General features: G+C 48.4%; 1 protein-coding gene across 4 annotated transcripts in view; it reads left to right on the forward strand.

The window, feature by feature from the left end:
• Window positions 1–426: 426 nt before the first annotated feature.
• Window positions 427–23,729, forward strand: part of USP36 (ubiquitin specific peptidase 36) — a 31,167-nt gene continuing 7,864 nt past the window's right edge. Inside the window, exons 1-15 of one of the 4 annotated variants that reach the window (XM_028715220.2) lie at window positions 427–579; window positions 4,833–5,151; window positions 5,248–5,463; window positions 7,480–7,590; window positions 8,177–8,279; window positions 8,643–8,710; window positions 9,097–9,167; window positions 10,192–10,274; window positions 11,083–11,194; window positions 12,028–12,168; window positions 13,600–13,700; window positions 15,517–15,655; window positions 17,420–18,109; window positions 19,376–19,491; window positions 23,118–23,642. In XM_028715220.2, coding sequence (XP_028571053.2) covers window positions 4,899–5,151; window positions 5,248–5,463; window positions 7,480–7,590; window positions 8,177–8,279; window positions 8,643–8,710; window positions 9,097–9,167; window positions 10,192–10,274; window positions 11,083–11,194; window positions 12,028–12,168; window positions 13,600–13,700; window positions 15,517–15,655; window positions 17,420–18,109; window positions 19,376–19,491; window positions 23,118–23,642 — 2,729 coding nt within the window. In that variant the 5' untranslated portion in view covers window positions 427–579; window positions 4,833–4,898. Of the gene's footprint in view, window positions 580–1,715; window positions 1,741–2,582; window positions 2,702–4,832; window positions 5,152–5,247; window positions 5,464–7,479; window positions 7,591–8,176; window positions 8,280–8,642; window positions 8,711–9,096; window positions 9,168–10,191; window positions 10,275–11,082; window positions 11,195–12,027; window positions 12,169–13,599; window positions 13,701–15,516; window positions 15,656–17,419; window positions 18,110–19,375; window positions 19,492–23,117; window positions 23,643–23,729 lie in introns of those variants that run through there. The other 3 variants (XM_028715250.2, XM_077924110.1, XM_028715240.2) reach the window with 3 other exon arrangements.

The following is a 23,729-nucleotide window of genomic DNA, read 5'->3' on the forward strand; positions in this document are numbered from 1 at the left end:
TCCACCTACCCACCCACGCACCGCGCGCAGAAGAAACCCCTTCACATTCACGCCCCAATTTATTTCATTTTTCTGCCCCTGCGAGGCACGTGGCAGGAAGTGCTACCCCCGCCCCGTCTCTGCGGGACACTGCGCTTTTTGGGTCCCTAATTCGTTTCTCCTCCAGGAGTCACGCGCCATCCTCTGTGCCCAGCCCCGCCTTTGATCTTTGCACATACATCTATGCAAAACAAACACACATATATCTTTTTCTTAAATATATATATATATTGGCAGCGGACAAAAGGTAGCAGCTGCATTCGAGCAAGCGCAAGAGCCAAGACTTCGCCGATGCCGGGAGGGCTACAGCAGGCGGCGCTGCCTTCCCGAAAGCGGCGGCAGGGCGGGCTCCGTTGCGTCAGAGGGAAACCGGGCAGGGCTCCTCGGCTTTCTCCACCCCTTTAGGGGCGAGGATTGGGCCCGGCGCGGCGGCAGCGCCAGCAGCAGCGGCCTAGCAGCAGCGCCAGCTGAGCTCTTTCCTGCTCTCCTACGCGGCGTGGACACGTGTGTGTATGTGCGCGCACGCGGGTCCCCCGGATGGTGAGTGTGTGGCTGGGAAGGGGGATGGCGAGGGGGTCTTGGGAGCGGGGAGCGGAGACAAGCTCCCCCCCCCCCTATTTAGTAAGGAGGTGAGCAGGAAAGCGCGTAGGGCGGCGGCGGCTAGGTGAATCCATGGGGTGGATCGGGGTTCTGAGTGGGTGTGGGCTGGGGCTTTGCCTACCCTCGTGCCCTCCTTGCCTTGCCTCCCCTACGCCCGGGCTGCGTTGCAGAAGCAAACCTGGTGCCTCCGTCTCCAGTTCATTAACCCGCTGCTGCCGCCGCCGCCGCCGCCGCTCGGTTTCTCTGGGCCGGGATGACCCGCACCTTCGCCCAAGCCCCGGGTTCTCATAAACAAGCCCCATATAGATCAGCCCCCCCCCCCCCGCCCAGGCGCGAGCGGCGGGGCGCTGAGGAGGTTGCCATCTCTTCCCCAAGGACTCCTCCGCTCTTGGCTGAGGGGCCCTGGGCACGATCTTCTTGGGCCCTTGAGAAAGCGCAAGGGTGTGGGTGCCCTTTGCACCAAGGCGGCGATTGCGTTCTGGGGCACCTTGGAAGCGGCGGCTGCTGCTCAGCTTGTGGGGCGCGCGCGGGTGTTGGGGATGGAGATAACAGCCTGTGTGGTGCTCATGCTGCGTGCGCGGGCACTGCTTGCTGGGCGAAGGTGGCTGGGGCCTGTGCACGGTCTGGCGATGGAGAGCAAGGTGGGGTGGGCTCTCGTTCTCTCCTTGATAGACAAATCATGAAGTGGGGGGCGGGGGGCGTTCTTCTACATCTGGGCCATAAAGCAGCCTTTCCTTCTGCCTCCTGCTACGTCCTGTTCTGCTGGCATTCTGACCCACTCAATGGGGCCTGTTAATTCGCTCTGTTCCTTTGGGGATGTGGGCTTGCTGAATCTCCACTAGGCTCCTCATCCCCATGCAAAGAGCTGAGGGTTCCTTTCCCTGAGCATGTGTGCAACATAGCTACTCTGAGCGGAACCGTTAAATCTCCTCAACGCACCAGCTTTGCCCGCTTGCTCTTCAATCCCAAGGGCACACACAGCAGCACCCTTCTCTCGCCTCTTTGCTGTTCCATTACTATTTGTACCCTATATAAATGCCCTTGACTGCTGATTTAGATGCTGCTGCTTTGGCAAGAGTTAGCAGAGGCCTGCCATGAAAGGTGAGGGTTTTATCCCACATACAAAGCAATTCTCTACTAGTCAGTTGCCGGCTATGACTTTCCCTATGTCCCCTTCCAAAGCAAGAGGTAGTCTTGGTCGTATAAGGCATTATTATTATTTATTATTAAATTTGCATACTATACCCGTAGATCTCAGGTCTGTTCACAACTAGGTGAGTTGATTAAGGTGATGTTCATCAAAAGCATGGAAAGGACTAGCCAGGTATGTCCATCCTGCTGGGTGCACAATGGTGCTAGGAATGAAGTATCCTTGTGTAGGCCAATTTCAGCTGCTCTGGGGGAGACCCGACACCATGTAGGTGCCTCCAGTGGCTTCTTAGGCGATAACCAATAACGTAATAGCTGTTGTAGAAAGGTTCGATGTCATGGGAGCTTCAGATGAGCATCATAACATGTGGAAGATGCTCACTGGATGCCTTAGGAAACCTCCACACTAGTAACTGAAGAAAGTGCAATCTCCCTACAATGAGCTAGCTACTAGTGCAAGTATTTTTTATTATTTTTTGTGGGCTGGGCAGAATGGTTGCCGCCTTTTGCATGAAGAGCCGCTATATGTACTTTATAGGACGCATAGGAGGATGTTTTAGTAGGACTTGTGTTGATGGAAGCCTCTCTCTCTTTTTGAAAAACCAAATATAGACTTGTCTTTTTACAAAGGCACTTACAAGATGGGTAACAATGTTCTGAATTCTACTCTGTTAGGAGAGACACCTGTGGTTTCTATCTGGGGTGTTCTGCTTCTTCTGTTTGCTAGTCAAATCTGAGTTCAGTCCAGGCATTCCTTAGGTGACAGAGTAATCCTTTTTTCCCTTACATTGTAGTGCTGACTTCCCTATTGGAGAAAGTGGCAAATCTCAGGCCTTCCAATTACAGCTGTACCTTGGATTCCGAACACCTTGCGAGTCAAATCTTTTGGATCCTGAACGCCGCAAACCCGGAAGTGAGTGTTCCGGTTTGCAAATGTTCTTTGGAACCCTAACATCTGACACGGCTTCCGCGGCTTCCGATTGGCAGCCAATCGGAAGCCATTCCTTGGTTTCTGAACGTTTTGGAAGTCAAACCATTCAACTTCCGAGGTACCACTGTATAGGTCTTCAAGGTGATTGTTACAAACTATCTTGTGGCTAAAATTGTTCCAGCAGTTGGAGAAAAACTAAATATGCCATCTTCTCTTTTGTAAACCAGTTCCCAATTTCACTGCAGGCTCTTTCAAGAGCTGAGCCATTTTTTAGGGCGTGGCCTATAGAATGCGGGGCACAATTTTTTTCTTAGTGATTGATTCAGGGGAAATTAAATAGCAGGTGATCTGGGTTACTGGGTAGGATGTTTATGTGGGAGAAACAGCAGTGTAATCCTATAATCAGGTGTACTTGTAAGTAAACCCTATTTAGTTCAGGGGGGCTTACTTCCAGATATGCGAGTCTTGGATCACAGCCCAAAATAATTTGAAGTGACTATAGAGGTGATTTGAGAGATAATCAGGACAGGTAGCTGAAGGGCAAATTAATTGATTTGGAGCAGGATCTACTTTGGAGGTAATTGAATTGAAGAGGAACTGATTTGGGGTCATCTGGGGTAGAGTGAAAATGAATGGAAGAATTTTATCTGGGGTGATGTGGATGGGTTGATTTGTCTCCCGTGACATTGCAAAGTTAAATTTGCATTGTATAGAAATAAAACCAGCCTATGCCAACTTGTGTCTATGAACCTGGGCCGCAAATCCTTCATTCTACCTAGCCATGCTGCTACTGCTTGACACCTTGTTAGAGTTTTAAGGGGCACCTTTCACAGTGAATGCTCTTAAGTCCTTGGTTTGTCTTCTGGGAGGCAGGTCTTCATCGTGTTGAGGAGTGAAGATTGTTGGGCCCAGCAAAAAAAGGGAGGTATGCTAATGGGGTGCATAATGGTACAGTGGTACCTCAGGTTACAGACGCTTCAGGTTACAGACTCCGCTAACCCAGAAATAGTACCTCGGGTTAAGAACTTTGCTTCAGGATGAGAACAGAAATCGTGCTATGGCGGCAGCGGGAGGCCCCATTAGCTAAAGTGGTGCTTCAGCTTAAGAACGGACCTCCGGAACGAATTAAGTACTTAACCCAAGGTACCACTGTATTTAGAAACATGCTTTGACACTGATTGAATTGCAGAAAAGCAGGCCTACTAGACTAGACTTGGGATGTATTTATTTTGCAATTTTTAATCCATCAGACTTTCAAAGAAGTGAGTTTCTAGCTTGCATGAGGAGAAAAAAAATTGATGTATGTATGAGCTCTGTTTGTTAGCTGCTGCAAAGATAATAGGGTGGGAGGTGGGTGGGTGTGATTTCAGGCCCAGGGGTTCACTTGCGGCCATTCAAGATTCTCTAACTAGGCCTCAGGACTCCCATCCCCAGGCCATGTGACTTACCTGCCCTGCTTCACACCCGCCCCCCCCCGCCCCCCTTGGCTGCAATGTGTCCTTGATCTCTGATAATGATTCTTGTTTACCTGGGATAGAGAAGCCTGTATATTGAAACTAGCCTACTGTATGCAGGTAAAATGTATGTTTACTGCTCTGCCTGCTTTTGCCTCTGGTCTCGCCTACCACTGGCATGTGACCCCCCCCCCCTTCCATGCAGCTTTCAGAGTTTCCTGTGTTTTTCTTGTAGCAAGGAGACAGCATGAGTGTAGCTGCTCTCACAAATTCATGCTGCTTAATCCCACCTTTGGGAAAATGGAACTTGTGGACACACTCCCTGCTTGCCCAATACAGAATACGGTGTTGCAGCATTCTGAGTTAAATGCAGATTCCCTGGAAATGGTGTTTGAAATTGAATTTGTGGTGGCGGCGGCTTTATATAGCGCTCTCGGTGTTTCATGACCCTTTAGAAAATTAAAAAGAGGACAGGTTTCTGCCCCCAAAAGTGCTTGCAGCCCCAAATGGGGAGACAGGAGTATTGTGAATAGAGATGGAGGCAGGAGGGTAAACAAAGGAGAATTTTTGTCATAGTCAGCCTTGTAGGCTGCAGAGGTAAGGGGCTTGTGTGAGAGGCTTCGTGGGGGAAAAATTGGGCCAAATGCTTTCTTTTCCAGCTCTGCCCCACCGAGCAAAGTCCCCTTGCTAGCAGTGCGGCCTCTGCCACCCACAAGTGATGCACCATGCCCATAGTGGACAAGCTGAAAGAAGCCCTGAAGCCTGGGCGGAAGGACTCTGCTGACGATGGCGAACTGGGCAAGCTGTTGGCTGCTTCCGCCAAGAAGGTTTTGCTGCAGAAGATCGAGTTTGAACCAGCCTCCAAAAGCTTCTCCTACCAGCTGGAGACGCTGAAGAGCAAATACGTTCTGTTGAACCCCAAGACAGAAAACCCCAGCCGACACAGGGGCTCTGAAGAGGGACCCATCCGGAAGCAAGGTGTGCCCGTATTCTGGGGGGAATGGTTCTGTGGGAACGGGGGTGCATGTGTACCCGGCCTTGCTGACTTCCCCTGTTCTTCTTCCTCTCTGACAGGCGGTGAGCACACCTTGGGAGGAGATGGAGTTCCAGCCCCGCAGAAGGTCCTCTTCCCTGTGGAGCACCTCTCTCTGAAATGGGAGCGGGTGTACCGTGTCGGAGCCGGTCTCCACAACCTGGGCAACACCTGCTTCCTCAACTCCACCTTGCAGTGTCTGACGTACACCCCACCTCTTGCCAATTACCTGCTTTCCAAGGAGCACAGCCGCAGTTGTGAGTGTGGGGTGTTTGGTTGCATGTGGAATGGTTGGTGCCCCTTGGCAAAGCTTGCGTGTCATCTGTCTCTTCTCACCTAAGAGTTGCAGGTAGCAAAGGCTTCAGCAGCCTCCTGCTTTTCATCTCAGTGCCACTCTGCTGAGGCTTTCATGAGAGATGGGCCAGGAACAGCAATGCATAATGCTCAGTCCTTAATGGTAGTAAAACAGGAGCACCACGGCTAAGAAACTGAACTGTGAATCGCAGTGTTTCTGGTTCAGATTTTGCTGTGCCATAAACTGACCTTTGGTCAAGCTGTTCCCTTTTAACCTCATGCTCCCCATCTCTTAAATGACTTTTATAATGCCCAAAACTACCTTTCAGGGTTGGGATACAAATTATAAAAAGACAGTCCAAGTGAAGTTCTTGTGATCACTTCAAGCTGCTGTGCAGAAGCTTAAGTGTTACTATAACCCTTTGAAGCCACTCCAAAATCCTGCACAAGAGAAATTGGACCCTCATCTTTCTGAGTCTTGGTTTTCTCACAGCCACAAACAAATCATGTTCTGTTATGCTGCAAATCTGCATGTTTTTCATTGGAAAGAACATTTACTCCATGCAAGGGCTAAAAAATTTCTTATTCCGTCATGTTCCCCTCTTTTCAGAAATTGTCTCGGGGTTTCAGCGAGGGGAGAAATTGAAACATTTTGGTTTGAAGCCTACTTTTTGAATGGATTTCTTGTATGAGAAAACGCTTCCTGGGAATTTATAGTGTTCAAAAAATATGCTTCCACTTGGCTGTGTTTGGAGAGAGGGGCTTGAACGATGGAGCATTATTTGGCCCTTCTTTCTCATGTTGTCAAAGTCTTGGGGCACCCCTTGTGACAAGAGGGGGCTGTATTGTGCCCAGCCACAAGAAAGGGGTTGCATTGTTATGTGAGCTTGAGGAGGGGGTTCTGCTTGAAACATGGTGCTGGTGGGAATGGGAAAAGATGGTGTGTGGATCCAAGGTCAAATAGCAGGCAGTGCGCCTTGTCCCCTCCACAGTTCTGCAGCTGGCAGTTCCCTTGCAGCCCTGTGCACTCATCCTTGCAGTCAGGGCCTGGGAGGCTGTGCTAACAGCTGCAAAGGAGCAGAGCCAGCACTTGGTTGCACGAGAACTGCTGCTCTAAGCACCCGACTCATCCTTGTTAGAGGAACGCTGACTCCTAGTTAGGGGAGTGGACCTGAATGGAGGGAGGCAGGTGGACAAAAGATGTCCCTCCCAAAAAAAGGGGAGGGATGAGGAGGAACTATTTGGATTACGGCAAATTTTGCTTTGGTACCTACTTGCCTGCTTGTTCAGGCTTGAGAAATCTCACACATGGCTGTAGCGTTTTGGTTCCCTGAACATCTCAGCCAAGTGGACTGCATTTCTGAGTACTTTATTATGTGCATGCAATGGGGCTAGGAGGCTATTCCCTGCATCTAACAGTGATCTGTTCATGTAAGCTATTCTAGCAAGGGGTTGTTGATGCTGTGACCATGGAGGAGATGCCTGCACAAGTGATGGGGATCCTGTGCCCCTCCAAATAATGTTGGGCTCCTAATCCCATCAGCCCCAGCTAGCATGGTCAGGGGTGGTGGGAGGTGGGAGCCCAACAGCATCTGTGGCCCCACATGTTCCCCACCCCTAGCCTACAGGTAAGTGCAGGCTCTGCACTCCAATTTGTGCATTGATTATATCAGTGAGTAGCTTTCCTTGTCACCTTAAATTGCCTCCAGCAGAGAAGAGGCAACTTTTTTCTTGATGCGTATGCAGCTACTTCTGCAGATGGTTAATCATGAAGCAAGAACTTGGCCCTCAATGCCCACTTTTCTCTTTCTTTTCCTTTGTCGCCATTGGCCAGCAGGTTATTTATTTAGTAATGGCTGCCAAAATGCCCTTCTCCTAGGCTGAGCTCTTCTCATGGGTTTTCTGGCTCTGTGAGAGTTGCTCCGCCAGACCTTTGTGCAGCCTTTACATGAATTCATTCCTGATCTCTTCTCTTGCAGGCCACCAGGGAGGCTTCTGCATGATGTGCGTTATGCAGAATCACATGATACAGGCTTTCGCCAACAGTGGCAATGCCATCAAGCCGGTGTCCTTCATCCGAGATCTCAAAAGTAAGCAGCTGAGGGAGCTTTGTTTTGATGAGGCTGTACAGTGCCGTTGTGATGCATCTCACCAGTACATACAGGGAAAAGGGGCCAAAGATCTCTTTGTTTGAAGTGTTGACTGTAGAGTGTGTGTGTGTGTGTGTGTGTGTGTGTGTGTGTACACATGCCATACACTGCACTGCACATGAAAAAGCCAGGTGCGCAGATCACCCCATTGTGGAGCTAAGTCTGAAGACGTGGCAGCTGGGCGTGCAGATAAATAAATACATAAATAGATTAGAGGTATTTTTGGCGCTCCTTTTGTTTCTTTTAACCATCCAACTGAGGTTGCTGGTATTTAAGAAACTACGAAAGGGAGATTGAAATGCACTATATGCTGTCCTCATCAGCATTTTGCTTAGTTCAGCATTCTGCAGAATCTAGAATGGTTTGGGGTTTTGTGTGTGTGTGCGCGTGCGCATGCTAATAAACTTCATGTAATTCCTGTGCCCCGGTCAAGTGTCAGCGATGCCTGTTACCTTGGCATGAGCTTGACCTGCGCTGGGAGGGCATAGGAAGCCAAACTTCAGAGTCCTTTTCCTCCGTCTGGCAGAGATTGCTCGTCACTTCCGCTTTGGCAGCCAAGAGGATGCTCACGAGTTCCTGCGCTACACCATTGATGCCATGCAGAAGGCCTGCCTCAATGGTTACACCAAGTACGCACAGCTCCCTGTCTCGGGGGGGGGGGGAGGGTCAGGGCCGTACCTTTCACTTGGTTGCAAAGAGATGGGCAGGATGAGATCTTGCCACCTTCCCCTGTTGTGCAAGCAGCTTCTTGGAAGCATGAACCTTCACAGGTGGAATGTGGGTGGGGGAAAGGGGGGGGCATGCTGGGTAAGTCACCACTCAGCTAATGGTGGCTGCTTCTCCTTTGCCCAAGGAAGCAAAAGCTAGTAATCCTCCCTAGGGAGGAAAGTCCTAAGGGCTGCTTCTGTGTCCCTGCCACTATTGAGGCCCCATATTGCTTCCTGAAGGTGTTCTCCACTCTCTTCCTAACCCTGGGCTGCTTTTCTTCCCAGGCTGGACCGCCAGACCCAGGCTACCACATTGGTGCACCAGATCTTTGGCGGCTACCTCCGATCTCGTGGTGAGCACAGCTTTAGCCCGGTACCTTTCACGCCCTTTATGCTTGAAGCGTTGACCAAGTCCTAGTGATAGCTCTACAACTCCAGCTTTTCCTTCATTGCCCAGCTGCGTTTCTGCAATGCCCACCTGACTTGTGGGCGCACACAGCTGCTGATGTCCCAATACCGTGAGAGTTTCCTGCGGGCTTCCTTTGGCCTCTGCCCAGGTTTTGAAGAGGATATTGGGAATCGGGGGATTTAGCTGCTTCCCGTGCTGGTTTAGCTGCTTCCCGTGCTAGCTGCCGAGGTGGAAGCGTTGATGTCTCGGAAGTCCCGTTGTGAAATATGACCTTGGCGGGCAGCTGAGGCCATGAAGAGTAGGCAAGCAACTGTTCTGCTTTCTTTGCAGTGAAATGCTCGGTGTGCAAGAGTGTTTCGGACACTTACGACCCCTTCCTGGATGTGGCTTTGGAGATCAGGGTATGCCAGTGTTAAAATCAACGCTTTCACCTTTTATTTCTTTTCCATGGTAGGCCTAAAGAGGGACCTAAGCTGGCAGGGGATTTGCAAATATGAGCGGATTCACAGTGCTTTCCTACTTATACACAAGTGCTGCATGTAGGGAGGCATTTAGTACGCACTGAAGTGTAGCGAGCAAGTGGCATATAGGTACTCGGTAGCCTGTGCACGGCTGATGTATAGAAAATGATAATAATGGTGGGGTGGGGTGGGGAACCTGTGGCCCTCCAGATGTTGATGGACTCCCCAACCAACATGGCCAATTGTGAGGGATGATGGGAGTTGTAGTCCCACAATATCTGGAGGGACAGAGGTTCTCCATGCACTGGGCAGGAAGAGAAAAGGGCATCCCATCTAAGCTAAGATAACAGTAGCCGGGGCGGTAGTGGGTGAATGAAACCACTTCCTAAATAATAATAATACTAATTTATTATTTATACCCCGCCCATCTGGCTGAGCTTCCCCAGCCACTCTGGGCGGCTCCCAATCGAGTGTTAAAAACAATACAGCATTAAATATTAAAAGCTTCCCTAAACAGGGCTGCCTTCAGATGTCTTTTAAAGATAGGATAGCTGCTTATTTCCTTCACATCTGAAGGGAGGGCGTTCCACAGGGCGGGCACCACTACCGAGAAGGCCCTCTGTCTGATTCCCTGTAACCTCACTTCTCGCAATGAGGGAACCCCAGAAGGCCCTCGGTGCTGGATCTCAGTGTCCGGGCTGAACGATGGGGGTGGAGACGCTCCTTCAGGTATGCAGGACCGAGGTAAAGAACTAAAGAGACATCATTAATAATAATAATAATAATAATAATAATAATAATAATAATAATTAATCTAATGACAACAACAACAATTTTATTGTTTATATGCTGCCCATCTGTCTGGGTTTCCCCAGCTGCTCTTTTCAGAGCTCACCTGAGTGTAGTTATAACCTGAGCTTTGGTGTGATTTCTGTATGAATGTCCCTCTTCTGTTTGATTACAGCAGACTGCCAACATCGTGCGGGCATTAGAGTTGTTTGTAAAGGCTGACGTGCTAAGTGGAGAGAATGCCTACATGTGTGCCAAGTGAGTTGCCTTCCTCTTGACCTATCCATCTCTCCTGTTTGGCACCTTTTCTTTTGCATAATGACGCCTTTATTTATTTATTATTTTTTAAAAAACAGAAGCATATTTCTAGAATGGAAGTGCTAACTTAGGAGGTCAGGCAAATATGTTCTGCTCCGCAGCTTCAGTAACTGCTGACTCATGCTTAAAAAAAAATCTGTAGGAAAAAGAAAAGGGAGGGGACTAGGCTCACCTCTTAGCTATTTCCAAAGTGATGAATTGGGTTGGTGGTGGGAATAACGAAGCAGAAGAGAAGTTTGGGTATGTATCTTCACAGTGTGTGGTGTTCTTTATTTATTTATTTGATGCCTCTGCCTTCTACAGTGGTACCTCGGGTTACAGATGCTTCAGGTTAACAGACGCTTCAGGTTACAGACTCCACTAACCCAGAAATAGGACCTTGGGTTAAGAACTTTGCTTCAGGATGAGAACAGAAATTGTGTGGCCCCATTAGCTAAAGTAGTACCTCCGGTTAAGAACAGTTTCAGGTTAAGAACGGACCTCCAGAACGAATTAAGTTCTTAACCCGAGGTACCACTGTACTTGAAACCAAGCCATTTCCCTGATGGTTTCAAGGCCACCTGCAGGGCAGAAGATGCTAGCTTCATATGCAGGGAAAGACTTAATAGCCTTCCCCACCCGCCGGTCTCACGAGGGGGCAGTTGTGCAGCTGCATAGCAGGAGGGGAGTTCTCAGGGCATCCCCCGTTTTCACTGAGCCTTGCAACGAGGAGCCAGAGTGTGCTGATATTTCCTCTTCTCTGTGCCAGGTGCAAGAAGAAGGTGCCAGCCACCAAGCGCTTCACCATTCACCGGGCATCCAACGTCCTCACCATCTCGCTCAAGCGCTTCGCCAACTTCAGCGGGGGCAAGATCTCCAAGGTACGTGGCGATCTGGAAAGCGGGGAGGGGGAACAAAGACGTCCCTTCTCCTCTGGAAGAGGGTTTGGAGAAGCGCTCGTGGCTGCTGTCTTTCTGACCTCATGCCAAGCCTTTTAAGGGTTATACAAGTACTGAAGAAACGAACCTATGCTGCCCATTCTTGTAGTAGACCGGTATAAAGTAAGCAGCACATAAGTGGCACGCAAAACACTAAAAAACCATTATACTTTCTAAATCTTGTATTAATAATCCAAAAATTGAGAGAGCTATGTACAAGATCTACTACAGAAGCCACAAACAGAAACATCATTCAAATTGTGTCCAAAAGGAAGATACAGTCTTTAAATGTTCCTTTAGCCAGGCTCCTGTAGATATCAACGAGGATAAGTTTGATCAAACCAAGTGTCGGTGATGTTACGCACAAGAGTTAGACGGGGTGCTGGCGTTTGTCCCCTGTTTCACCCATGAAGAGTCCCGGGCTTCTTCAGTAAATTCTCTTTCACGGTTTTGATATATTTATAAACATTCACTGGTGGCATAAACCAAAACTTATTAGTGTTTGAAACAAAATTTCTAAATAATATCTGAAAGTCTATACTTACAGTCCATTTCTTCTTAGATTAAGCTACAATATTTAATTTCTTTCTTCAGGAAATTCTTCCTCAAGATTTTGGTGTATTTACATACATTCACTTGTAATATAAACCAAAACCTGATTAACCTTTAAACATTCATTATATAATTTTTGAGAGTATAAATTCAAAAATCAATACTTACACTTCATATGCTAAGTTCCTTCTTGACCCATGGATGCTTTCCCTTTTCCCTTGCAGGATGTCGGCTACCCTGAGTTCCTCAATATCCGCCCCTACATGTCTCAGAGCAACGGTGACCCTGTCATGTATGGCCTCTATGCTGTGCTAGTACATTCAGGATACAGCTGCCATGCGGGGCACTATTACTGCTACGTCAAGGTGAGTCCTTTCGTGTGTTGTCAAAGGGCACCCCAGGCTGTGGGGTGGTCATGTGAAGCATTGGCAAGCATCAGTGTGGAAGGCTGAACTGCGTGAATGCTCTTCAGAACCCAGCTGGGTTTAAGTGTGTCTAGCTATCTTGCTTGGAATTCCTGCTTTCTCACTTTGGCTCCCTGCTGGCATTCGGAGTGGCCAGGCTTTTAATGCTGCTTTCTCCAGAGGTTCAACAGCAAAGAATATTGGTGATTGCAGACAGTGCATCTCTGGAGCTCTGATGTTCATGTCCAAATGTTATAAGTTGGCTGGATGTTGTAGGAGGCAGCCTGCTGGAAAAACATTCTCTCCAGCGGGTGCTGAATGCAGCAGTAAGACTCCTTACAGGGTCCTCGCCGCAGGATCACATTCACCCGGTGCTATACCAGCTGCACTGGCTCCCGGTGGAGTACAGGATCAGGTTTAAGATGCTGGTTTTAACCTTTAAAGCCCTATACAGCTTAGGACCCTCGTGCCTACGGGACTGCATCTCCTCGTATGTCCCACAGAGGACCTTACGGTCTTCAAACTAAAACATCTTGGAGGTCCCAGGCCACAGGGAGGTTAGGCTGGCCTCAACCAGAGCCAGGGCTTTTTCGGCTGTGGCCCTGATCTGGTGGAACGCTCTGTCACAAGAGGCTAGGGCCCTGTGGGACTTGACATCTTTCCGCAGGGCCTGCAAGACAGAGCTGTTCCACCAGGCCTTTGGCCAAGGCACAGTCTGACCCCCTCCTTTGGTAATCCTCACAGAACTCTAGTCCAATGGTTGCCATTAATCTGATTTGAACTGATTTTAGAATGAAATGATTTTAGAATGCTGTGTTACTTTTATTGTTGTTAGCCGCTCTGAGCCCGGCTTCGGCTGGGGAGGGCAGGATATAAATAAAATATTATTATTATTATTTTATTATCTCTAGCACAAGAATTATCCAACCGTTTATTGCCCTAGTTGGCTTTATTCCTTCCCATAGTAGCCAGCCAGATGGCAAAGGGGAAGTTTAGAAGTGGGGTAACTAACCTCCCTAGGGTTATTCTCCAGCACTTGGTATTGTTATCAGTGCATGTGGATGTTGGATTCCTGGCTGTCATGACTTGCAGCCACTGGTACATCTGTTCATGAATTTATCTGGTCCAGTGTTTCCCAGACTTGGGTGTCTGGCTGTTTTCGAACTGCAATTCCCATCATCTCCGCTTCTGGACTTGCTAGCTAGGGATGATGGGAGTTGTAGTCCCAAAACAGCTGGAGACCCAAGTTTGGGAAACATTGACCTAGTCCCTTTTTTCAATGGAGCTTATGCCTACCTTTGATGGTGTGCAGTGCCTGTTCCCCTCCTGCCTAACGCTGCTGTTCTGTGCTGTGTTGTAGCTACAAATCCTCCTTCCTCTTCCCATTTTCAGGCCAGTAATGGGCAGTGGTACCAGATGAACGACTCAATGGTGCATTCGAGCAACATCAAAGTTGTCCTCAATCAACAGGCATATGTGCTTTTCTATCTTCGGTAAGTGGGGCATGGTATGGGACCTGCCGTTGGCCGCCTCTCTTCATGCCTGTTTCTTGGGGTGCCCTTCAATCCACCTGTCACCTTTCTGCTAATCGAGTGGAGTGGAGAGGAGCAGAAGTCCATTTTTTTAAATGGAGGGAGGAGCAGGCTGGGGTCAACTGGGGGCGATGATAATAACACGGTTGTTGCTAATGCTGGGAAGCACCCTTGGCCATTCTTAACCCATCCCTGTTTTAGCAGGGTCCTCAGCTACTTCTGCTGATGTGGTTTCCTTTTCATGTTGCTGTGATTGCTAAATATCATCTCATGTAAATGAACAAAATATTCAGAGGGAAGCAGAGTGCCTGGCAGTGATCCACAAATAAATAGCAGCGAAAAACCCAATAATATGTACCTTTTATAAAAGAAACTCTAAAAACCAAGTGTGTTTAGACCAGAGGTCGGCAACTTAAGGCCCATGGGGAGGTCTGCCGGGGAGTGGACTGGACCAGCCTCAAAAAAACGTTGCCAACCCCTGGTTTAGACCCTCTTTCAATAAAGTCTTTCTCTGTGATAAAATGTACATCAATGCTAATGAGTAGCTGCTCTGCCAAACTGTTCAAAGGCCAATATATACGAGAATACAGGTTTTTTTTAAAAAAAATCTTACTATTCAGCATTTGCACTGCCCTTTATTGTTGAAGTCTTCAGTTTATGAATGACCTCACAACAACATCTGTAGAGGTGTGGTGCTTTTCCGTTGATCATTTGTAATCAATAATAAACCCGGGTGTTACATTTTCATGCGGTGCTTCAAATGCTGCAACAGTTTGAATTGTATTGTACTCTTGCATACTGTCCATTGAATAATTTTTGAGGGGCCTATGCATTAGCAATGTACAATCTATAGCTGGCAAAGAGTTACATAAGTTGAGATGTTTTTGTGTTTTAGATATTCCTTTGTGTTCATATTGTTTTCTGTTGGGCTTTTTGGGTTGTTTTCTGTTTTATGGTTTAAAGTTGTTTCCTTAACTTCTCTATTTGCTTTTCTTTTTTTAAATCTAAGACCAAACAAATACTTCTGTGTTCTTTTGTATTTGTAAACTGTAGCGCAGTGGTAGGGAATCTCAGACCTGTGTCCTAAATTAGGTGCTCCAGGACCTTCCCATTTGGCCTGCAATGTGGCTTTTTTGGGAGGGGAGGGGGGAGGAAGCCCAGCTGCTCATCACTTCATGCCGTTTTATAGCCAGCACCTAAATGGTGAAGCTCTGGTGTCAAATTCCAAGAAATGCTTGAGGGAGCACACTATAAATGTGTGTTATAGTTGTTAGGGTACCTGATGTCATGGTGGTGTCTCTGGTGACTGATAAATGGGCAGCCCTGCCTACCCGTCGGAATGGATTGCAGAGGGTGCCCCAATTCTTGGCCCGGATGATTTGCTCATCAGCCACACCCAGTTCCCCACCTTGGCTGTAATGGAATCCTTCATACTGAAGAAGGTTCACAGCACCTGCATTCTCTTGCCAAAGATCAGGGCTTTAATCCCTGCCCTATTAAACCTTGCCGCCTTGGTTGCATGATCCTGCTCTGTGCTGGGAACCGGATTGAAAGCTGTTCTCCCATCCATCAGCTGACAACACCGGTGACATCAGCTGATGGGCAGGTGGGTGTGGTTTGGAGGAAATGGCCTCCCTGAGCTAAATTAATCCTGGTGCGCCAAGATTGGCCTAAGAGCTGGAGGTTCCCCACCCCCTGGTCTGAAGAGTAGGGTGACCTCTAAAAATAGTGATAGCGATAACGTACAAGTTCCTCCTTCTTCTTCCCCCTTTTCAAGGATCCCAAGTACCAGGAAGAATTCTGAGGGGACCATCTCCAAAAGCACATGCCCTGCATCCAACCGAGCAAGCATAGTCTCCGACCACATGAAGAAAAGCATGACCAATGGTGCCCTCGCGTCACCGCTGATGAGCAAGGTGAATATCTGCATAGTCCGCCTGCCATCCAGAATTTCCCACCGTCAGAACTGTGTGTGTTTTGAACTTCAAAAGGAAAGGGGAAAGTCTTAAGCTTGAGCAGTGCAGATTCTGGGCTGAGGAAAAACAAAACCCATTGGCCTGTAAAAAAAACCCCAAAGTAAATTGAGAGCGAGTACCCTGAAGCTCTCTTCAGCTACTGAAAAATATTACGCAGTCTCTTCTCTGGGTTGGTATGTTATCCGCACACTTTTCATCAGCGGCCATAAGTGCTAGCAAGTTTATTTTTTGGGGGAAATTGAAATTCTTCCAGCCATACAAATGCACTGCAGCAGGCCGGCAGCCAGCCCAAGACACTGTTATGAATTGTGCTTCCGATGCAGTCACAAAACTGGCATTTTGAGTGTTAATACGTGGAGGAACTAAAGCCTTGTTCTGCCCCCAGCATCTTTATGGGAAACATGCTTGCAGTTTTATGTAATGGATGGGGTGCCAGTAGTTGGGCATCTTAGTGCTTCTGCTCCATGCTCATTCTCACAGAAGTGGTGAATCTGTGAGTGGATTGTACCACTTCAGGCTGCAAGGGGGGAAGGCTCACATGACTGAATGCTTCTTTGCCTAGAAAACAAGATGGCAGTGAGAGGTTTGGCCTAGCCGTTTCCCTCGCATTCCAACTTCTATGTGAAGTATATCAAAATAACTCGAAAATGGGGTGCATTCCCTCACACGAGCCCTCTCCAGTGGTGTCAGTTGGTATGGTCAAGGAAGTTATTCGTTTTACCTCCAAAGTACTTTTCCTTAAGTTGACAAAGTACTTTTCATTAAGTTAACAAACAACTTAACAAAGAATATAATAAGAGAATACAATCATTACAGTTGGGAGATAAGAAATAAAGTAGCTGTTACACTCAGTGAGTTAGCGCCCAAGTAAAAGATTTTATGGCCTAGAACTGCACCATAACAGGCAGTCTATTGTAATAATCAGAGATCACCTCTGAAATAAAGTACAGTGGTACCTCTGGTTAAGAACTTAATTCGTTCCGGAGGTCTGTTCTTAACCTGAAGTACCACTTTAGCTAGTGGGGCCTCCCGCTGCTGCCGCCGCACCACCAACGCACGATTTCTTTTCTCATCCTGAGGTAAAGTTCTTAACCTGAGGTACTACTTCCAGGTTAGCGGAGTCTAACCCGAAGTATTTGTAACCTGAGGTACCACTGTACTCTTAGTAGCAACTGATAATTTAACTATTCCAGGCATTTGTTTAAACCAGTGGGACTTGGCGTCTGTGAACCTGCTGTGTTCATACAGTATATGAAATAAAATCAAACCAGGCATTTTGGCCTCTGGGTAGTTTTAATGTAACATGAATTTTTTTTCAAGGAGAGGGCAATTTGCTAAGTCTTGGTATACCAGTAATCCAAATCGCCAAGATCAAAAGTCTTCCAGAACTTGGCAATTGTAGCAGTCCTCTCCTGTTTTGAGAACAAGGCCAGAGCCCACCGACTTGAATGGTAATAAATGCATCAGTTGCTTCCCAGTGGATCAGATGGGGGAAATCTTAACCCTGAGTAATTTGTAAGTGAACTGCATGACTTTCATGCAGCTAGATAACCTTAAATGCCGTCTGCTTATAGATCTGGCAGTTTGCGGGGTATTGCGTTTGGATTGGTCTGAACAGTTTATTGAGCAGGGGGAGCAGTTCCCATTTTGTGGTGTTGGCTCTACCTGTCTTCATTCAACACCTGTTATCTTCTGTCGCTACAGAGGCAAGATGTGACTCAGGCCAGGAAGACGTTGGACCCTGAGGAACCTGGCGTCCCTGTTCCCCGCAGCTCCTTTGCTTCCAACTCCAAACCCCAGAACGGGACGCTTCCTCCTTCTCCTCATCCGAAGCTCATCCCTGCTGTTGGGTTCTCCTCTCCTAAGCTCCCTGCCAAGCTGTCTTTCCTAGACGACTTCAGCAAGAGGTCCAAGAAGCAGCCTCTCTTGCCACTCAAAACATCTCAGGACTTCAGCGAGGCCACCAGTGTCAGGGTGGAGATGGGCAAGCAGAGCTCCTGGGGAGACAAGGGCTTGGCCTTGTCTTCACAGCCGCCAGAGGCTCCCAGAGGAGACCCTGAGGCCAAAGTTCGTGAGGAAGGCCCAGAGGCGCCGAGCAAGGCCTCCTCACCTTTGACTTCTTCCTCCTCGTCTTCTTCCTCCTCGTCCTCTTCGAGCAGCTCCTTTTCCTCCAGTCCAGCACATCGCCCAGCCAAAGGACTCCCGCAGGCCACGATGGGCGTCAACGGCTACTGCTCCTCTCAGGAATCGGACTCTGCCTCTGGGAAATCTGTTTCCGAGGACTCCAAGTTTGCCAAGCTGAAGTCGCCTTTGCTGGCTAATGTGACCAATCTGGAGCTGGGAAATACCATGTCCCCCCCACCTGCAAAAAAGCTGGCCCTCTCTGCCAGGAAGGTGCGTTTTAGGGGTACTTTACCTCACCTACCTCCAAAATGGTGGCAAAATGGAGTGGTGATTTGGGTGGTGGGGTGGGGTTGATTCAGGCAAGGGGCATTTCAGGCTTGCGGCAGCACTGCAGACTCGATCACATATGCAGTTGTAGAGTTGGAAGGGATCATCTAGTCCAGGGTTCCCCAAACGTGGGTCTCCAGCTGTTTTTGGACTACAACTTCCATCATCCCTAGCTAGCAGGACCAGTGGTCAGGGATGATGGGAATTGTAGTCCAGAAGCGGCTGGAAACCCAAGTTTGGGAAACTCTGACCCAACCCCCTGCAAGGCAGGAATATTTTGCCCAAAGTGGAGCTCGAACCCACAACCCTGAGATTAAGAGTCTCATGCTTAACCAACTGAGCTGTTTTGTAGGTAGGAGCCCAGGGAGATTCATCACCTGGCCAGCTTGTAAGTCCCAAGTGCTTTCTGACTACCCTCCTTACCTGCCAATCCATTGTTGCAAACTACGGCCCACACATAATGCAAAGTCAAATCATGGCTTAGTGTGAAAAAGCAAGTGTGCAGGTTCCCTGATTCAAGGATTGCGGCCACAGCACTCCTCTTGTGCTGCCCAGGGCAGAGCAGTGGCTTGGCCCAGGTTCAGATGCCGTTCTAAGCCAAACCATGGCTTGGTCCTGGGTAGCATGGCAGCAAGCAGAACCCGGGGAGGAGCAAAGCGGCTGAGATCTCCACTCCTGGAACCGGCATGCGCCCTATTCGTGCTCAGCCATGGCTTGATTCTACCTGCGAACAAGCTCAGTATTCTTTTAAGCAGGTGGCTTGCCTTGCATCTGCATTCTGTGCAGGGGGAATCTTTTCCCCCAGACTCTAGGGGAGAAACTTGTGTTCTGTAGAGCTGGTCTCCCCTCATTCTTGCCCCTTCAAATCCTCTTGCTTGGTGAGGCCCACATTAAAGGAGGCATTTCGCTGCTCACAGGGCCAGAGCAGAGAGACCCTGGCTGGTGCTTTTCGTTCCTCTCTTTGGAAACAAGGAAGATGGGAAGGTGCCTGTTGCCCATTGTTTTATTCTAACACTGTTCTGTCTTTATACATGTCCTTCCTTCTTTTCCCTTTGTTTCTAACAGCAAACACTTTTCTGATTCTTTTTCCCTGTCCCACCCCCACCTGTTCTTTTGTTTTCCCCCTCCCCTCTCTTCTTGCTCTGCCCCCTGGGGTCATGGAAACCTCTTTTTAGACCACCAAGTTTTTATTTATGTCAATAACTACAGGGCAGCAACACACTGCAGAAACTGAGCAGCAGTGAGCGCCTGGCGCCGCCCCACCCTCCACCAGCTGCTACAAAAACCACCCACCCCGTCTGTGCCGCTGCACTCGACTATTCCAGGTGAGCTCCCGGGGCCCTTGCAGGGGTGGGGGGCGGTCATAACCCTGGCCTGGCTTTCTGAACCCTCTCATTGCTGTGTGGCTCTTTGGCTTGTCATAATAAGTCACTGCAGCGTTTGGTACTTTTCTGAAGCAAAGCCTTTCTGGATTTGAGGGTGTTGCTGCAATTGCTAGCATGTGCCTTGAAGCCCACCTGTTACTGGGTTTTGTGTCTGGTTTGGGTGCTTTGGGCAAATGGACAGGGAATGAGAAACGTCACCCCGCTTGGACACTATGTGTGAGAGCAGCCTCTGGGTTTTTTAAATTTGTGTTATATATACATTGGTACCTCTGGTTGCGAACGGGATCTGTTCTGGAGGCCCTTTCGCAATATGAAAAGAGCGCAACCCGCAGCGGCGCGTCTGCGCACACACAAGTTGCGATTCGCTCTCCTGCGCATGCGCGTGATGTCATTTTGCGCGCATGCGCGAGCGGCGGAACCCAGAAATTTCAGGTACTTCCGGGTCGCCGTGGGACGTAACCTGAAAGAACCTAACATGAAGCGGACGTAACATGAGTTATGACTGTATATGTTTGTGTGTGTTTATCGTATGTGTGCGCGCACACACATGTATACAGTGGTAAATGATTAGGGTTGTAGCCAACGGCTTGTATCTATTGCAGCGCTAAATAAGCATCCCGTCAGCACAGGGATTCCTGCTTGTGCAATGGGACTTGCCCCCCACTCCAAATTTGCTACAGAGGGTTGGAGGAATTCCTAGAGCAGATTGTGGGGGCGGGGGAGTTGTCGAACTGGTGATCCTTATGCTAACAGGATACTTGCGTAGTACTGCATTGTATGCAAGCCTCTGTTAGTCCTCAGAGTTGACCAGTTGCAGATAGTTGGCATGACCAACTTAGGTCCATTAGTTTCAGTGGGTCTACTCTATCTTCATTGGGTGCAACCCCATAGTAAGTATTAACAGATTAGTGGCAAGCATAATGCAATAAATATTTTTAAACCTATGTACATCCTAACGGCCACACATCACTTAAAATGCATCTCTTTTAAGACAGTATAATTGTATATTGCTTTAAAAGTAGCACATGGTTCGTTTAATCATATGTGACTCCGGTCACATCAAGTCAACAGAATAAAACTTCCAACTTCAAATGTACTCGTCGATATGGGGTTCAACTTTTTTCTTTTTATATTCATTCCACCCATGCTCCTCATATTGGACCTGTATTTCAACCTACATCTCACCAAACAATTGGGGTTCTCAGTTTATTATCACGTGGTCAACCTCTGCCTCTGTTTATGTTTTTAAATTTCGCCATATGTTCTAGGTCCCAAACGTTTCCTATCCAAGCCTCTGATTGAAGAGGGTCTGGTTTTCCCCAAGCCTGACATGTGGTCATACAGGCTGCTATTGCTATAAGGCGGACTGTCATTTTGAGATCTTCTTGGGGGTCCCACCATTCCTTTAAAATAGCCAGATAATACAAGTGCTAAAGCAGCTGCATGCAGGGCTGCATTCTATTATGGGCCCCTTTCTGTGGCAAAAGTGGGGTGAGCTAGGATTGTAAATTTTGTCCTTGCACAGTAGGCAAGTTTCTAAATACACTCATGCACCCCTCTAGAATCCTACATCCAGGCAAGCGGAGTTCGATGGCACATACCAGCCAGATAAAATCCCTTGAGAAGGGTATGAAGTGGGATTGGCGAGGGCTGTGGCCCGGGGAGAGGGATCGTGGCCCACGGATGGTCGTGAGGGCCATATCAAGACCTAGAGAGGCCGCATCTGGCCCCTATGCCTGAGGTTCTGCATCCCTCTAGTAAGGGCTGTCTTGGTAATTCATAATCCAATACTTTATTTCTCTTAATACATGATTCCAGGCCACCATCTCTTGCCATATAACCTCACATCAGTGCAGTCTTCCTTCCCTACTCTTCTACTAGCGCTCAGTTGAGAGTCTTTTGCGTTGAGAGTCTTGTTGGCTCGCGTTGTTCTTTTGAGTTCTCCAGGGACAAGTGTACTTCCTGGGCGCAGGTTTGCCAACTGTCCAGCCTCTGCAGAGGTGCACAGCTGCATTGCTCTGTACTGCAAGCTTTTTGTGCTACGGCGAGACACTCTGTTCTTTGAGACTAAACTCTTAAAAGCAATACAAATTAGCTTATACTTAGGTAGCAAAGCATCTGCATGCTTTGAATACAGGTGGAACTTAAGGGGTTGTTTATCCTGCAAGAAGCAGTGCAGAACAGAGCAATAGAAGGAGGTGATCTCTAGGGAAATGCCCATGCGGGGGGGCGGGGTTCCTCACTGCTCCAAAAAACCCCAAGAATTATTGCGAATGGCCTTAAAATATTCAAATATAGCTCCACAACCTGGTGAATATAAAAACTCAAGCACCAAAAGTGCCTTGGCGGGAGAGCTTTGAATTTGGCCCTGAAATAACTCCTCAATTAGGGCATAGAAATCCTCCAGCCCAGAAGAACTCCACGCCTGTGTTGTGGAAATGTGCTAGCTGACCGTCCTATGTATGTCTTTAGATGAATAAATCTCTATAGATTGAGCTAGAAGTGGCATGGAGCTTAGGACCCTCATACCTACGGGACTGCCTCTCCCGGTATGCCCCGCAGAGGACCTTAAGGTCCATAAATAGCAACACCCTAGAGGTCCCGGGCCCTAAGGAAGTCAGATTAGCCTCAACCAGAGCCAGGGCCTTTTCAACACTGGCTCTGGCCTGGTGGAATGCTCTGTCTCATGAGACCAGGGCCCTGCAGGATCTGATTTCTTTCTGCAGGGCCTGTAAGACAGAGTTGTTCCACCTGGCCTTTGGCTTGGAATCAACTTGATCCCCTCCCCCTCTTTCCTTTTTCCTTTCTCCTTCTGTGATGGAACTCCTATTTGGGGACTTCCCTGGCTTTTTTCTGGACCAGTCTGGATAGTTGGCCTTGGTGAAGATTTGACGTTTTCATCCCCCAAAAGTTTTTGATTTGAGTTTCTACTGAAATGAGGCTGCATTTTAATGTTGTATTTTAATCTTGTTTTTAAGTTGTATTTTAATCAATTGTTTTTATACCTGGTGTTAGCCACCCTGAGCCCGGTCTTGGCTGGCTGGGGAGGGCAGGGTATTAATAATAATAATAATAATAATAATAATAATAATAATAATAATAATAATAATAATAATAATTAGTGAGGAAACATTGCAGGGTCAGTGAAGTGGGGTTGGGCCTTTGGGATAGGGGCAGAAACAGTTCCAAAGCCTGACGCCATACCAGTCTTAAGCCTGGAAGGAGCTGAATGTTTATTAATGCCTAGGATGTGTGGGGTGGTCTGCCTCTGTATCCCAGTTGCTGCAGATCACAAGTAGGGAAAGGGCTGTTGTGCCCAAGTCCTGGGCACCTGGTTGACCACTCTGAGAACAGAATGTAGAATTAGATGCATGAATCCAACAGGGCTTTCCTTTGCTTCGGTTGACAATGCTTTGTCCTTCTGGGTGATGTAAGGGACCATTTATGTTGTGAAAGAGGCCGGCACTGGCTCTCTTTTAGAACAGAAACGGGTGTGGTCTTCTGCAGAGACTCCTGCCGCTTTGGTGTCGGTTGGCTCTTAGCTTTGTCTGTGTGTGATTCTCTAGGACGCCCTCATCTGCTTCCAAATCTTCAGCGCCTCCACCGCCGGCCAGCAGCGCCTTTGTCAAACCCTTGCCCAGCTTCAAATCATGCTGCCTCTCTGCTGCCCCTCTGCTGCCACCTGCAGTGCCCAAAGAGGCACTGAGCCACTCTTGCCCAGACCGGGACAAGAGGCCTTTCCTTGCCAGCTCCAAGAAGGGGAAAAGGAAGCGTAGCCTCTTGGAGGAAGAACAAGGCACCCATTGCATCCCAAGCACACAAACCATTGGTGCAGAGGGAACCTGCCTCTCCAAGCCACCCAGGAAGAAGAGGCAACTCGAGGAAAACGGCAGGCCTGGAGACTCCTCTCCTGAACCGGAATCTGACTTGGTGGCAGCCGGGAAGGGAGAGGAAGAGGGAATAGCTGGAGGCTGCAAGGTAGCAGATCCTAGTCTAGCTAATTCCACCCAAAAGAGGAAAAAGAAGAAAAAGAAAAGGAAGCTGCAGCAAACAGAGGAAGACTGTAAGCCTTTGCTGTCCCCTGTGAACAGGTGAGTGTTTGCTTGGCTGTCTTTTCTAGGGGAAGGGCTTTGCTTGGAGAGAGAAACATGAGCACTTGACATCTCCACCATCTGGAG

Source organism: Podarcis muralis, chromosome 2, assembly GCF_964188315.1.
Source record: "Podarcis muralis chromosome 2, rPodMur119.hap1.1, whole genome shotgun sequence".
In the NCBI taxonomy this organism is placed as follows: domain Eukaryota; kingdom Metazoa; phylum Chordata; class Lepidosauria; order Squamata; family Lacertidae; genus Podarcis; species Podarcis muralis.